This window comes from Poecilia reticulata, linkage group LG4, assembly GCF_000633615.1.
Source record: "Poecilia reticulata strain Guanapo linkage group LG4, Guppy_female_1.0+MT, whole genome shotgun sequence".
Lineage (NCBI taxonomy): Eukaryota > Metazoa > Chordata > Actinopteri > Cyprinodontiformes > Poeciliidae > Poecilia > Poecilia reticulata.
Window position 1 is genome coordinate 24,674,772 of NC_024334.1, and position 16,753 is coordinate 24,691,524.

At 40.0% G+C, this 16,753-nt stretch overlaps 1 protein-coding gene across 2 annotated transcripts; it reads right to left on the bottom strand.

Annotated features, from left to right (window-relative positions):
- Positions 1-36: 36 nt before the first annotated feature.
- On the bottom strand, positions 37-13,409 carry erich3 (glutamate-rich 3). Of its 2 annotated transcripts, none has more exons than XM_008407059.2 (14): positions 10,887-10,977; positions 10,686-10,779; positions 10,479-10,604; positions 10,307-10,378; positions 9,973-10,101; positions 7,702-7,857; positions 7,443-7,625; positions 6,941-7,121; positions 6,662-6,848; positions 6,090-6,445; positions 5,878-5,997; positions 5,194-5,559; positions 4,286-4,420; positions 37-3,610 (listed from the first exon to the last, which is right to left on the bottom strand). In XM_008407059.2, the coding sequence occupies exons 1-14, from the start codon at positions 10,934-10,936 to the stop codon at positions 717-719; spliced, it is 5,049 nt and encodes a 1,682-aa protein (XP_008405281.1). In that variant the 5' UTR covers positions 10,937-10,977; the 3' UTR covers positions 37-716. The 2 variants fall into 2 exon arrangements, with proteins under 2 accessions (XP_008405281.1, XP_017159993.1); XM_017304504.1 differs by lacking the exon at positions 10,887-10,977 and adding an exon at positions 13,155-13,409 and having other exon boundaries at positions 38-3,610.
- Positions 13,410-16,753: the final 3,344 nt, after the last annotated feature.

Sequence of the window (16,753 nt, forward strand, 5' to 3'; positions counted from 1 at the left end):
CTCATTAAATTTATTTTCATGTTGGCTGTACATCAGGGATAGATATCGCATAAAATGCTGAAGCTGCACACACCTACACCTAAACATAAAAATATAAACTCTATCTAAAAAAAATACAGTTAAGTACTAGCAGCAAGGATCTTTTTGACATTTCACTTCATCACCACCAAGCTAATCATCATTATCGGTCTCCTGTTGCTGATAATGTCACTAGGTAATCATGTCAGAGTGTTGACTGAAATGGCCATTACCAGTTTGAATTACAGACCCCTGCTGAAAGCCGGCCTGCTCGTAGCCACTTGGTTGGAAATGTAAAGTGCATCAGAGGTCGGCTAAAGATGCGGGAGTCTGACAGCTATGAATTATTTAATCGTCCGTAAGCAGGAGTTGAGGTGGATCCGTTTACAGGTAATAGATGATAGCGGCTGTACTTGATACCGCCACATTGTGACTAACAGTAGGAAGAGGTGGGTCTACTGTAAACATTGCGACCAGCAGTCAAAACACAAGGTACAGCTTGTTCTTTCTGGTTATTCAGGTGCGACGGCCATCTAAGAACCTATTCTAAAATACACAGAGGCAGTAAGAGACACTTGAGGAATTCTGTCAAACCCAAACCTATGTCGTATTTGCTCTTGATTGCAGTAATCGATTACCTATGGATCTGAATTAAACAAGATTTTCTCAAATTAGCTATTAAAAATATCATGTTATCGTTACTGTCCACCATCAGACCCTGAAGTGGTCAGTAAAGGATAAGAGGTGTGACCAAACAACGAGAAAGTGTTCAGGCGCTCTTTGCTGAGGGTGTGTTTGATGTCTTCGATGATTTGCACGTCTCTTATCTCTCCACTGAAGCGTCGCTCTAATATTTTAGTTTGGACATCTTCATCGTGGGACTCTTCCTGGCTCCCATCAGCTGAGTGAGATGTTGTGAGCTTCGTTATTTGTGTAGTTTGACGCCCGTCTCTGCTGATGTCGTCTGTGTCGCCCTGCGTGTTCAGGGAGTTTGATTGTTCTGGTTTGAATGAAGGGTCTGTGGCTGTTTGCTTTACAATCAGGCCTGGACCACTGTTCGTATTTCCACTACTTTGGTTCTCAAAATCACTTTCGACTTTGAGAGAACTTGAGAAAGTCTCCACTTCAGTTGTAAAAGGAGTGTTTCCCTCTTGATTTTCTTTGTCATCATCTTGTGATCCCCTACTGTCATGTTGGTCAGTCTCTTTATTTGTTTCAGGGCTTTTCTTACCGGCCTCCTCACTGCCTTGTAGTCCACCTTCATTAGCTTTAGTTTGAGTTTCATTTCTTGAGTCCTCTATGTCTCCATCCTCTGAGATCCTTCCCATCTTTGTTGCGCTCTCTGGTCTTAGTAGCTCGGCAGATTGTTTTTCTTCACCATTTGGGTTGGATACCTGTGCATCTGGGACTTCATCCCTCAGATCTTCTAAAGGCTCAACAAATGTCTCGAAAAACTTTGACGTTTGGTGCATTTGTATCCAGTTTGTGACCATATCCGTATTGTCATCTTTTGCTAAAGCCTCTGGGTTTCCTTCACCGACAACATCTTCTCCCTCTGTGTTTGGATCTAGAGGTTTGAGCAGCACACTTGCTCCCTCCTCTGATGCCTTGCTTACCTCCTCTGTGTCCTCTCCATTCTCTCCAGTTTCTAGTGGTTTGTCAGTAATAGACCTAGACGTCCCTTCATCTTTTTGCTTAGCTGTTTCCTCCACATCAGCAGCTGAAGAGATTTCGCTTAAAGGAGACACCTCACCGATATCGCTCTCATTGTTGCTTAGGATCAAATTGTACACCTTGTTCTCAATTTCAACTTCCCCTACTTCCTCATTGGCATTTCTCTCTTCTTGTATTTCTGCTCCAAATGTCTCTGGCTCTGAGACCCTGCTAGCAGCTTCATCATTCTTCATCATGCTGCTATCCGCTTCCTCTGCATCGCTTTCCGGTGCACCAGTCTCTGGGGCCTGATCAGTCAAGCTGTCCTCTTGTTTTTCGGCATCGTCTCCAGACTCCTTAACTACTCCTTTTACCTCTGTGCTCTCAATTTCTTCATCTGGCTCATCCGTTTGTCTTTTCTCGTCAGATGTTACAGCATTTTCCTCATCCTCTTGAGGTTCTCGCTCAGCTTCAGAAGAACTCTCCCCATTTTCAGCATCTATTTCTCCTGATTCACTTTCCTTCTCTGCTTCTCTTTCACCAGTCTCGGCTTCTGAAACAGCCAGATTTGGCAGATGCATTTCAGTCCCTTCTGCTGCTTTACTTTCACTGACTTTCTCTGACTCAGCGATCTTTTCAGAACTTGCTTTCATTTTTTGTGTATCCAAGTCAACATCTTGATTTTTCTCAGGTACTTCTGTGGTCTCAGACATTTCTCTTTCCTCTGCTACACTGTTATTGGTCATATCTTCATATTCGTCATCGGTTTTATTCCCTTCAACTTTTTCCTTCTCACCATTTTCTGACATTCCTGCTTCATCATCTTTTTCTCGTAAAACTTTCTTTGTCTCGTTCCCTTCTTCGCTAGCTTGACCTTTATCATCTCTTTTTGCTTCAGGTTTGCCCCAGCTGATTTTATCCATGTCTTCTTCATCTTTAGCATCTTTTTCAGTCTCTCTAATTTCGTCTTTGTTCTCCTCATCTTGAATTTCTTCACATTCTGTCCCTTCTGGTAGGTTTTTAGTTTGCTCATTACTTTCATCAACCTTGCTTTCATCATTAATTTTTTCTGCTTTATTTTCAGCTTCTGTTATCTCCTCTAAATGTGTAAAGCTTTGCCTCTCTGCTGTTTCATGCACTTCCAAATATTCTTCTTTTACCCCCCAGTTTTCCTCTTGACTGTCATCCTGTCCTTCAGCTCTTGATAATTGCTGTTTTGTTTCTGCATAAATGTTGTCATTAATGCTCTGGGTTTTCACAGCTCCCACATGCATGTCTACTGTTTCCTCAGCTGTGGAGTCCCCACACTCCTCTGGTGATCTGCTTGAATTCTCTGCTGCGACTTGTGCTTCCTCGCTGTCTGACTGCATCTTGTCTGTGCTGGTTTCAAGTGCTTCTTCACGGCTGAGGGCCTCTTGTTCCTCTGACGATTCTGCTTTTGTTTCCATCGTCTCGCTTGTAACCTCTGCCTCAGCAATATCTGGCACTTCTGGCTCATCGACCCTCTCACTTGGCTCTAATACTGATGACTCATCCTCTTCTCTGCTGTTTGCCCTTTGCCCTGACTCATCATGCTGACTGTCAGGTTTCGCTGAACCTTTTTCCACTTTTTCTTCATCGTTATGGGATGCCTCAACGTCAGCCAATTCACTTATTTCAAAGGGATCCTCTATCTTGACGTCTTGTGCCACGTCTCCGTCTATAGGGACGTGGGCTTTACCTGGTTCCTCTGATTTATCCCCCTGTGTTCTGACTTCATCCTGTGTGGGCTTTCCATCCTCCCCAACCTCACCGACTCGCTCTTCTTGGGTGTTGTCGCCATGGTCCGACACCTTGTCCTCCTCTTCTTCTGCTTCTGTAAACACTTTTTGTTCCTCTGCGACTTCATTGGTAACATTTTCTTCACAATTCGTCTCTTCTACCAGAACCTTCAGATGTTCTGAAAACAGAAAAAGCAACTTAGGACATTCAATCAAATGCAATCTGAGTCAATTTAAAATGACTTGCAAATATATTCATACCTCCAGTTTTGCATTTTGGCATTTTAAACCAACAGACTTTAATGTATTGTATTTGTCTTTTATGTGATGGACCAACACAAGTCGTTGTTGTGAAGTAAAGGAAAAGGATACATGCTTTCCAAAACTTTGTCCAAACAAAAATCCTAAAGGTGCGAAATACATCCTCAAAGGAAAAGAAACAGCTACCTCGCTCAGATTGGCACTTCTTTCTTCACAGTGAAGGATGGTTATTTACAGTGGGGGCAATTTCCAGATTTTGAAAATCATATTTTCTTTTTCTTCCACTTGTCAGGTCTGCCCTACCCGGTGATGGTTTACATAAATCCCAAATCAAATACAATAAAGTTTTGTGGTTGACAGACAAGAAAAAGATCAGTGGTTGTGATTACCTTTGAAATGCACAACATATAACACCTAATTACATCAACTGTCATTTTCAGATACTTTTCAAAACAAGTTGGTCCAATTCACATCCAGTTAAATTTAATCCAAATAGGTACAAAATTCTGTTCAAATCAATCCCATTTTCAATTGCACAAACAAATCAAACTTTTTCTCAATACGTTTTATAACAAGAGTTAAAAGTTTGGTACCTTTGTTTTCTTTGTCAGGGGCTTTATCCACAGGTACCTCCTCTTCCTCTGTACTAGTGTCACTCGGTTCAGGCTCAGAGCTACTCTGAGACTCTTTCAGGACAGCTTCTGCCAGCTTCTCCTGCACAGATTTGGCTTAGGAAGGGCAAGGAGACATACTGCATGTGACTAATCAGAATATATCAATGCTTGAGCACATACAGAGAAAGAAAGAGTAGAACTCAAGAAAAGCACACCCAACTATGAAAACAATTATTTAATCACTCTTGGCAAACAAGAAAACTGCACAGCATGCAAAAAATGTTGGAACTTGCACATGCAGACACAAATCCACAACTCAAACAAAACAGTCTGTTTTTTAATTTTAAGGCAACTTGAAATTAGGCCAAAAAGAAAGTCTCTTAAGTTTGGCTAACGGTGTTCAAAAGGCTTGCCATACAGTGTAGACAGCTTTATTTACTTATACATCCTATCTTTGCAGAATGCATGTGTGAAATATTTACAGAGAGTGAAAAGCTGCTTGATTTGTTTAGGTACGCACCGCATGAATATAAAGCAGCTCTTCACCGCTGCATATTTTAAGCATACTGAAAGATTATGCCACATGCAAATGTATGCATTTTTCCTCTAAGTGACTGCTTCCTTCCTCTCTTCTGATTGCAATTTCACCACTTATAAGAGCTCTTCTTTTTGTTTCCTGAGCTTTGAGCAATGTTGTTTTTTTATGTTCTCAATATACGATGTTCCCTAAGTACTGCTGATTTAAGAAAATAAACAAAAGTTAACAGTTTTTAATCTAAAACACTAACAAGAATGATGCTACCATAATAAAAAACAGCACACAAGATGAAGCTAGTCTTTTTATTTAGCTCAAATATCTTCAGTTCCATCTTGTGCGTTGCACTCACCCCTCTCTACTTCATCCTCAGTTTTGATCTCAGATTCAGAATCCTCTACATATTTGCCTTCTGAGGGGTCACACAGTTCACTATCATTGCCCAGGAGGACGCCGGTGTCAGCAATTTCAATCCCTGTGCTGTCCATGGCGCTGTCCAGTAACTCTGAGTTATTGACCGAAGCGGGCTCGTCTATGCCGGGAGTGGTTTCTTCGTTTATCCATTTGACCTTTTTACTTACAGGAGCAGCAGCTTCTACTTGGTTGTCCTCATTAGTATTATCTTCTCTCTCCTCATCTTCTGAGGATATTGTGGTTTCACCACTAATCTCCTTATGTCTACCTGACATGGCGGAGACCGAACGAGACCTGTTCTCTTCTGAGCAAAAAAAAAAAAGATTTAGTGTTTTAATTCAAACCCCAAATATAAACATGAAAATGAAGTGAGGATTTTCTCTCAACACTTGAGCCAATAAGTACTTTCTGATGATTCAATAAACTATTGAGTTGTCTTGCAGGATTTTTCTTTGTGGAAAATGTTGAAAACCATGAATCATTTGACATTCACACCAAGACTATGGACTTTTTGTTGGTTTATCAAGTGAAATATTGAATTTGTTTTGATGCAGAAAATGTGACCAAGTTAAAGGATCATCTGTTTTTGTAATGTCAAGGTCAAGCGAGGAGGTTCCCCTACCGCTATAAACCTCCTCTTCCTCAATCTCACAGGCCTCGACCTGAATCTGGGATTTCATTTCTTGTGGCGTTGTTTCTTCCATCGAACTTTCATTATCTGCTTCAAAGTCTTCTTCATAATCTGAGGATGAGAAAACCAAAAATGAACCACATGTCTTTCAATCAGGAGCCAGCCATTATTTAGTTTTTACTCAATTGTTTTAGGTACTATACCATTTATGATGTTGCTCTCCACAGACGCTGACTGCTCTATGGCTGTTGTGTCCATTTCAGGTGATTGATAGCTCTCGTATTCCTGTTTTGAGACAGCTCCTTCCTCAGTTGTGTCTGCCTCCATCTCATTTTCGTCTTTAAGGCTAGTGGCTGACTGTTCTCTGGCTGTTGATACCATTTCAGGTGTTTGACAGCTCTCATACTTCTGGTCTGACAAGGCTTCCACCTCACTTGCATCTGATTCCTTCCCAGGTTCATCTTCAAGGCTAGCGGCTGACAGTTTTCGTGACGGATCTCCTTTGACTTTCTTTGGAGGAGGAATGGGCAGTCTGTCCATGCCCATTGCTATGATGCACCTAAAAAAACAATCCCCGAAAAAACAAAGACATTTGGTTGCAGTTAAATACTGACCTGGGTCCTGCTTGCACCTTTTCTCTTGCCCCTTGTTATCCACGATAACCTCTAATGCCCATGATCATCTACTCTATAGGATGTGGTGGGATTTACTGATATGGGAATCTTTGATATAACAATCTCTTTCTTTTTGCACATTTCAAATCTAAAACTCTCACCTGTAACAAGGAGTCGCCCCCTCCATGCTGGAGAAGCCAAAGAGTCCATTTCTTCCTCCGATTCGGGAGCCTTTACTGTGTTTATATTCACAGCAGGAGCTTAGCCGCTCCACTAGCAACCTGTTCTGGTAGAAGGTCAAGCTGAAGGGATAGCCTCTGTGGCGCCTTGAAAGGAACTGGAAAACATCTAAAGGGAGGGAAGATCGAAGAAAAAAAGAAGAGACTCATAAATTAGGTGTGATATATGAGTATATTTTGTCTCGCTCTGCAAGCACCAACCTCCCTCACGGAGTTGTCCCTGGAACACACACAAGTTTTCTCCTCCGCAGTGTTGCTGAAGCACTCTGATTTCATCCCTTATAGCAGCTGGGTTGTCAGAGAGATGAAAAGGTTTGCCAAAGTACACCATGGTCACTCGCACTCGGCTCTGGTGAACTGAGCCCTTTAGCCGAGAGGGATCCTGAAGAGAATAAAAGATGGTCGGCTCATGTCATTTTATCAAAATGGATGGATGGGCACAACTATAGACAATTAAGCAAGGAATAATGTGTAGAAATAGCAAACATTAGCCATACATAACAAGTAAAACAATATGTGACGATATGGGCTGGTATGAAATGCGCATTGTTGATTGGATGGACTAGTGATTTATTACGTTAAAACCCTCCTGTTGTCCTCATTTTCTGCGTATAGCGAAAACACACTCAAATCTCGGTCATTTTGACCCGAGGACAACAGGAGGGTTAACTCATCTAATCACACAAGAACAGAAAGTACTGACCTCAACTCCACTGGGAGAAGTGCTGGGGCGCAGCCTGCGGCCTCTGATGGTGCTGCTGGGGGCGCCTGTTGGGGGTTCCGCTGGGGGCACTGGTATTACAAAGTTCTTGGTGACTGGGAGGCGGAAGCTGTCGAGACCAGGGATGTCTTTTATGGTAAAACGTCTGCGGGACTTGAAGTTCGCCTGAGTGGGAAGTCGTGGAAGTCTCAGTGGGTGCTGATAACACTTAGCTTGGTTTCAGTGCAGATTTGACACTCACAAGGCAGTTTAACGGCTGGCTCTCCAGAAAGGACGAGCTTTTTCGGTAAGGTGAGATGTGCCTGGGTATAGCTGTGCTGCTTCTCTTGTGGATGGGCTTTAGGCGCACCGGCCTCTGCATCTTTCCTGGAGCCGTGCTTGGTCGAATCAACCTCGGCTAATTCAGCCACAGGGTTTGCATCAGAGTTATTGCACAGTCACTGAATACTTGAATGACATAATCCATTCCGTTTCCTTTACTGTGCCTTACAAAAGCATTCACACCCAATGAATCTGTTTTGGCATTTCATCACAGTACACCCAAAATATTCAAAGCATTTTACAGGATTTATTTTTGTGACAAACCAACACAAACTAGAGCATAATTGTGAGCTTAATGAGACAAGGTTTTCTTTTTTCTTTTTTTTAAAAATAGAAATATTTTCCCTGCATTAGAGTTGTGCTTTAGGTGTCAGCTGGTTTCTTCTCTGATTAATGCTTTCCTCGTGGTCTTATCAGTTTATGTGGAGGGCCATATCTTAATAGCTTTGGAGTGGTGCCATACTCTGTTTTTTTGATACTGGATTGAAAATCCTCTACGAGATGTTTAAAGTTGTTATTTATTTCAAAGGGAACTATGCACATACAAAATGTCCCAGAGTTAGCCATACAGGCTAGTTTTCACCTGCAGTATGGGATGTTGTTTTCTAACCTCACCCGGTTTCAAACACCTCTACGGTTGCATCCCTGGCCTGTCTGCTGTGTTTCTTAGTCTTCACTAAAATTCACTAATGTTCTCTAGCAAACCTCAGAGCTCTCCACAGAACAGCTGGATTTATACTGAGAACAAATTAAATACATGCGGACACACTTTTTGCTAACTCTGTGACTTCTGAAGGCAATTCCTTACCCCTGGATTTGTTTAGGCTGGTTAGACTTTTGAACAATGAACAGGATTTAATTAGTTAAAACTGTTGAAAACCATGTCAGATTTTCCTTCCAATTGATCTATTACGTAATAGATCACGTGAATCTATTATGTAATATTATCACTCTAAATGACATTATACCATAGATGTAGTTTGTAGTTGTAAGATGATAGAATGTGAAAAGTTCCCTTGGGTATGAATACTTTTTGCAAGGCACTGTACAAATTTGATTGTCTCAAATGTATTGTTTAATTTTGATCTGATTATTCAATCTAGTTTCTGAAATGGGATCCGGACAAATTAACAGTAAATGAAGGTGGCGGGAATGATGTAGTCGCAATGCTGTTTAGTTCTGCATCTTTTCGTTTTCCCATGCACATCAGCTCTGCTGCACTTTTCAGACAAGGCCCGACCTGCTGAGCTGTGAGATGTTTGCAGACTTGAGAAGAGGGGGATTTCATACGGTAAGCGCACAGATCAATGACAGGATTACTGCTGCTGTTTGTTCTGGCATCAGGCCTCGTGACTTTTAAGGCTGTAAAAGACAGCACACAGCTAATCCTCAGCTTCACACAGACAACAAGCCTGCAAACAGAGCAAACAAACACTGACACCCAGACTTAAGTATCGGTGTTGATTCTAACATGCCACCTATCAGTGAAAAGAGGAAATCCTTTTTTATGTTTGACAGAAATTCTGGAAGGAAAAAGAAGTGATTAAAATGTTAAAGATCTACAGCTCAGCGGATAATCCTGTTCATTTGCAGTTTAGACTGATACGTTTTTTTTAATTGTTAAATAAAAGTGCTGCTACTTCTTATATAAATATCTGATTAAGTTATTTTAAACAACTGATGCTAGCAGGTCATCCTTACCACCATCTTTTTTTTTTAAAGCAATTTTTTGTGTTTATGGTATTGCAAGTGAAATAAAAATTCCTTGAAATGTTTAAATCTGCACTTAATCATGTGAAATCAATGGAAACAACAGGACAGATTATTTTAAAAAAAAATCAACAATCACTCATCAATACAGCCAATGTAGTGGGTGTTTTTTGTGCACATTAAAAAAAAAAAAGACTTTATTACATTATTTTTTGTAAAATAAAATAAATTATTTTTGACGGATTCAGAGACGAGCAAACAATTTCATCTAAAAAAAAAACAAAAAACTGAACGGGTTTCATAGATTTATCATAAACCGGACTAAAGTTTACAAAAATATATCTTGATTTGTAAAGACATTATTAGACTTTGCATGATTTAGCAACTATTATAAAATATAAGAAATGTCTAATGTCTGCAACATGTTGAACGTCATCTTACTGAGTATTCTGTGCTGGTGCACTGGCATGTTTTAACTCACGATGTCACAGGCTTCAAAGTGTTTCCCCAGTGGACCTGAGAGCTGTTCCCAGATGGACTTGGATACCGTCGGGGGGCACGGAGTCAGGGCGCGGATCATCTCTTCCTCATACTTTTTACAGCGCTCCACCTTCCAAACAAGAACATTTATTACAACTTTATATGTTGCTGCATATAAAAAGTGCCATCCAAAATGGTTCCATCTTCATCACTAAAGTATTTCACTTTATATTTCTAAAAATGGACGGATGATTTTGAGACTCTTCAGACATATATATTTGAAAAGGGTCAAATTTGGAAAAAACAGGACAGCTGTTTAAATGTAAAGGATGTACCTTACACCTTTGCACTCGTTGCTTCTTTTCATACTCCAACTGTTTCCTTTTGATGATGATTTGGTGGTAGTGCTGTGAGGCAGAGCAGCAAGAACAACTAGCATTACTTACTGAATGAAAAGATTTACAAAAGAATTTTTTTTTTTCCCCGTTTTCCTCCTATTTTTCTCACCTCTCTCTCCAGCACCTTGTGGACAATGGCTTGGGCCAGGCACTCTTGGACATGGTTCTGGTTGGTTGTCTGGATCAGTTTATGTCTATACTCCTTTTCTGGAACAATTCGCCCACTCCTGGTGATCTGATCACAACAGCGCTCTCAGACGGACAATACGAGCCATTCGACTCATCACATGCCCAAAAAAAATGCACAGTGACGTACCAGTCCTGCTCCCACCAGGTGTTTCCTGATTCGACTGTTGCTGAAGTAATCAGCAAGATGTTTGTCTGTGAGGCTGTTGTAGGCTGGGAAAAACCTGCAGAGACAAAACCAAACCCGACGAGAGTCTGAGCACAGTCAGACTTAACGAGGAAGCCTCAGACATTAAACCTCGTCTTGATTACAGCTAATCAAATGCTTTACTTGTGCACCGCTCTGTGTTTGTTTACTGGCTGTTGTCCTCTTGTCCTCATTAACAAGAAATCAGCTCTTCCACAGTGCGGCAAATCTGAAAGGAGGAACGAGGGAAGGAAGGTAGGAAGGAAGGCACCTCTTTTTCTTCCCTTCCAGAGAAGATTTGATTTCCACCAGCATTTGTGTACGACGCAGCAGGATCTTACAGCCGTAGGGTCGCTTACAGGTGTTTGATTACACACATAAATTAAAGGACTTGGCACACTTGACCTTGGCGGCCTGCTCTTTGTGCACCTGGCTTATGTCTGCCTTTGGTGCTGTTCAGCGCCTGAAACCCTGGCTCTGAGTACCAACTCAGACTTAAAAAAACACAAATGTTAAGTTTAGACAGCATATTATATGTGTTAATATAGAAGGAACTGTTATTTCTCGTTGACCGTTTTTGCTTGTCAGGACTTGTTCAGCGTAATCCCAGTTACACACTTGACTTGGTAGGTTTTGTTGTAGTGGGCATATGGCCTCATAGCAACATGGTCTTAAAAAGAAGCTGAATTGCGTAAACACAAATATATCTTAGTGCACTGGACCGAACTAAATTGTGCTTTGTTAGATTTGATGAGAACGTTAAAGTTACTCCTAAGCCAAACTCCTTTTAAATGTTGTTTTTCACAGACACAATAATGTGATATAGTCGATGTAATTTTATAGTCAGAAGGTCGTAGGGATGATTCCCGATCTGCGTCTTTCTACATCGAGTGTGTATGCATGGGTTCTCTCCAGGTACTCCGACTTCCTCCTACAGTCCAAAAACAATACGAATTGTTAATTGGTCTTTTAAAACTGCCCTTAGTTGACTGTGCGCATGGTCGGTTGTCCTGTGAGTCTCTGTGTTGGCCTGCGATGGACTGGCGACTTGTCAAGCGTGTATCTGGCCTCCCTCATAATATCCGCTTTATATTATCCACTAGCTGCCTGGCCAGCAATAAAAGTTTTGTGTTGGAAAGAGGATCCATTCCAATCTGTCAAAGAGTCTATTCCAGCATAAATTGCATTCAGTTGATCAGTGTGATTTTATTGAGTACACCTAAGGCCTGAATGACCTACCACACATAGGAGTGTTTGTGCCTTTCCCAACAGCGTAACTTTATTAAAACTGGTAAAAGCAGGTAATATGTTAAAATCCACGATGAAATGCACAAGCCTTTTGAAAAGAAAACAGGCCCAGGAAATCACATAAACCCGACCATACTTAACAGTAGACTTGGAAATTGCCCATTGTTCCAGTTAAGGTAGAATTTCATCAAACTCCCATACTGCCAACATTTTATTTGTGATAGTAGGAGGAGCAAAAAAGCTTTTTTGTGGCATGCTTTCCACCACAGGGTTGTTATGGAGACATGTTATGGAACTATTTAACAGAACTTCAACTGTTTTAGGCTAAATAATTACCCGGACTGTTGACATATCAGCAGCTATTTTCTTGCACATATTTCTGGACTCTGTGCACATCTGCTTACTTTCACACGTTCATTTGTCTTTCCCATTTTGAAGACTAAGAGAACTGGACCTATTTGTCTAGTCATTTTTACTCAATAGGAAAACAGAAAGTCATAACACTAGATAAGAGCTGCTTGATAATGATTCACTTAAAAAACATAAAAAACACAGCTTGGTTCATTATATGGGAATTGATAACTGTACTAGTAAGTGTATAATTGGAAATTTCATTAAAAAAAAAATCATGTTTATTTTTCTACGTTTTAAACCACTGTGGCAATTAGGAATATATGGAAATACATTTACCATAATCATAATATCACTGTGCACAGAGTGAATACTGCAATTGCTTCTTCTTTGAAGACAAAAATATTGAGCAATTTTTAAAATAAAATCTGTAAATTATCTTTTATGCTGTTGAAAGAATACAACTTTGAAGAAACAAAGTTTGAGATAGTTTGAAACAAAAACTATATTTAGAACTCTTAACTATCAAAAAATGTATTCACTTATAAGACAATGAAATTATTATTATTACTAATATTATTGTTGTTGTACTTTTGGCAAATTAATTTCCTAAAAGTTAACTAAACCGTTGATCCTTTCACAGCCTTTACAGCCAAATGAAGTTAATAGGTTTTTCTTTTCTACTAAGTAAAGCAGAAATGGAAACAAGAGGCCGCAGAGCAACTAATCATGCTAAGGGTGGTCGCACTACAGTTTAATCTTACGCCTGAGGCTCCCTCCAGTGCTGAATATGAAAAATTAAACTGCCCCTACCCTGAGGTGAAGTGTTTCATGGTTTTCAGCCCGTAGTCTCTTTTAAAAAAAATAAAGGTCCCGCAGTATCAAAAGTTTAAAAGGTTGAGATATGTTGCTCTGCCTCCCGCTAGAAGAAGTCCAGGAACAGCGTCAGGTCAGAGCGGTGTTAGTTAGAAAGTGCAGCGGCAGATTTATGAGCAAAGATACGGAGCACCACCGGAGCAGCACCGCTCACCACCGAGCAACTAACCACACTCACCGGTTGCCATGGCAGATCACGTGACCGGGCTGGTTTCCAGTTTCAGCGTCCGGCTGATACAAACTCAATAAGGCTGGCTTGTGTGCAAGAGCAACATCTTCTGGTGTCATAACTTTTAATTTTTTAAGAGTACGTGTTAAGACACAAAATAAAAACAATGCAGAGGCGAAGGCTTCATAATATTTAATAAATGAATGATTTGTGTTATTTTATCATGAAAATTTGTTTTATTCCTTAAGATTAAAAATTGACTGAGATTAAATAGCCTTTAAAGCAATAAAAATGTAAAATAATAGCGCATTGTTTCATCATTAGCATCACTTGTGAAATAAAGTTGTTATGCGTTTAGACGTATAACTATGTAGCATTTTTTTTTAATTCTCACTAAAGCACTAAAGTAGATCTGCTTTAGGTCTGTAAGAAAACACCAAAATTATATTCCCCCCTATAGCTCCGCCCCTGGGCTAAACATTCAAGTTTCTTTGCACAATGGTCTCACAATAGATTAGTGGCTTAGGGTGGACAGAACTGGTGCAACTGAATCCAACATGGAGGCCTACAAACCTGATCGTAGGCCTCCATCTTGGTACATGTTGGCCAAAAAAAATCCCTGACCTTTTATGTTGCTTCTGGACTACTGACCTCTTCCTCTCTGAGTGGCCTTTCAGGCCATGTCAGTGCAGGACTCGTGTCAAAGCACTTTTGATTCCACCTTCAAACAGAATCTTCAAAATCCATCATTGCTGTAGTGTTGTGCACATAGAAATGATTTTGCTTGACCTAACTGGTCTTAAACATAACAAGATGATTAGAGCTTAATGGAAGGTTAATGAATACAGAACTGGAAGGATTTTATAGTTACTATATTGAAACTATGGCATCCATGGAGATTTATGTCTTACTGGCTGCTGATAAATGAAATGGCTGTCGCATTTTGTTTTCTGTGTAAGTCTGTTTGATAAATTGGACTTAGCGTGAAAACAATAAAAAAGGATTTCTGCCTTGTTGCATTCAAGTGCACTTTTACCTCCCTTTGCAGTGATTTACTGTTATCTAAAACGGGAAATATGTTGGCACTGATCCACTCAGTAACAGAGCAGAATTTATTTTGTAATGTGTAAAACATGCAAACCTGGACAAGAACAGTTACGACTACAGGTCCTCTGTTGCCCTCTTGTGGAGAAGTAAAAAAAAAAAAGTCATCTTACTTTCTTACCATCTTTGTGGACATAGATTTAAATATACTTACTTTATTTAATGTCATACAGTCAAAAGATTAGCTCATTTCAGAAATTGGCTCAATCCACTGCCAACATGGCACAAAAATCAACAATTGGAGAACAACTGAGAGATGTAATAACTGTGAAAAAAGCTTGTGAACAGTAGTAGGAAGTGTGTGATTTCTATAATGACAAACAATGTCACCCTTTCCACTGATTATTGTGACAAATATTAATATTTTTCAATGTGACATTTGCAAATGTAAACAGAAACTTAAATTATTTCTATTTCAAAGTGATACACCTTAGATATTATCCTATCTATTTAGAGATACCTATATTATTTCAATCAAAAACAGACGTCTTAGTTGCATTAGAATAATTTCAATTAGAATAATACAAATCTGCCAAAGTAATAAATAATTTCAGCCTCAAATGTATACTTAGTATGAAAATGCCAGTGAAATAAATAAACACAATTATTATATTCAGTGTGACAAAAATGTATTTTGTGTTGACATCGTTGACGTCTCAGATTTAAGTGTTTGTCAGATACACCCTCAGTTGGGCTGCAGTTGCCACTCAGTACATCTTGTATTATGTCGTATTATGTACTTTCCATGCTGTTGTAATTATTAGTATTAAGCATAGTTGTTGTTTCTTGGTTTTGTTTTTTTCTCTTTCTGCAGATCGAAAGGCAGACTTCAAAGGTGCAACTTGTGTTCTCTCTCTCTGTGCTTCTTTTTCTGTTACTCCTTTCTCCTTCTTTCCTTTTAAACATTTTCCCAACCTTTCCCTTTACTTTTTCCTGTCTATTCCGTCTCTGTGTCCATTACATTTGAAATAAACCCAAAGAAATGTCTAATTAAAGTATCAATTACAAAAGCTGTAATGCTCCACTTATGAAAGTACTAAATCAAAATTTGGGTGTCACCTTGACACTCAATGATTCTGAGTGCCACACAGGACACATTTGAAATGTAAAAATTAAAATAACACTTGTAGAATTAGAAACGCATACCCACCGAAATGACTTTCTAAAATAATTAAATAACCATGCATACGGTGCAGAAATAAACATTTCCATATACTGTAAATGCTGGCACCTTATTTATTAAAGAACAGCTCCACAATAAGTTGGTCCCTTTAAGTACGGATGACATTTCCTGTAAAATGTAAAAGAAAGAAGAAAGGACATAAGGGTTGCACCATAAGGAATACAACCAAAAGCTTTTCTCTCAACACAGGAATTTAAACATGAAACAGAACAACTGAAATGGACCTTTACAAAGTAAAACTAAATTCTGACTTTACAGAAACTTACACACAAAAACAATTTTAAAAGTGTTGCTCCTTTCTAAGACAATAAATCAGCATGACTTTCGAAATTAATAATTATCTTCTCTGTACAAATGCTTCTGTGGCATTTGTGATTAAAAAAAAAAAAAAAGCAGACTGGCTGCAGGTTGATTTCTGTTTTAAACAATATGTCAATGATTAACAACTGCTAAGGAGTGCTTGTTAAAGGTCTAAATTGTTTTTGGACAATATTGAAAAGCACAGAGTGATGCTGAAGCACAGGGTGCTTTGTGCCGCCTCAACAATGGCCTCTGCGTGTCCAGATGTGCACCGCTGCAGACCCCTCACACTCCGTCCTACTGGAGACCCGCCAGGTAGGCGAGACGCAGACTCTTTGTGGAGCTGCTGGAGTCGAGATAGATGCACCTTCATTCCTGACAGTGAACAGCAATCAAGGCAGATATTTTCACCAGCACTAAATACCTGACACGCACACAACGCAAGTCTTAAAATAACAATTAGCGTGGAAATGGAGGAGGGGTGATTATAAATTCCATTCAGGAAAAGGTCTCGGCTGTGGGGTGGGAGGTGGTGGGGCAATATCAAGGGGCGGGGGGAGTCCTGTCGTTCTCAGATTGGGGTGAGGGGGTGGGGGGGGGTTAGCAGTTTTTGCAATCAGCGTTAAATAGAGCAGTTTTGTGCCTGTGTGATTGTCAAGTGGGCCATTACTCGTTGATAAGAGCACTTTTTCCTTATGCCGCTCTGATTGGGCTGAGCATGCTGCTCAGTCTCGCATGCTGTCCCAATGCAATCAGGGCCCTCTTTCACCGCACTGCCAT

What these genes read in the sequence shown, in the direction of transcription:
- erich3 (XM_008407059.2), bottom strand. Translation starts at nt 10,936, where the DNA reads ATGAGGACAAGAGGACAACAGCCAGTAAACAAACACAGAGCGGTGCAC. An exon ending in GCCAGCCGTTAAACTGCCTT is followed by an intron (nt 7,626 to 7,701) that starts GTGAGTGTCAAA and finishes CTTCCCACTCAG; the next exon opens with GCGAACTTCAAGTCCCGCAG. An exon ending in GGAGAGCAACATCATAAATG is followed by an intron (nt 5,998 to 6,089) that starts GTATAGTACCTA and finishes TCTCATCCTCAG; the next exon opens with ATTATGAAGAAGACTTTGAA.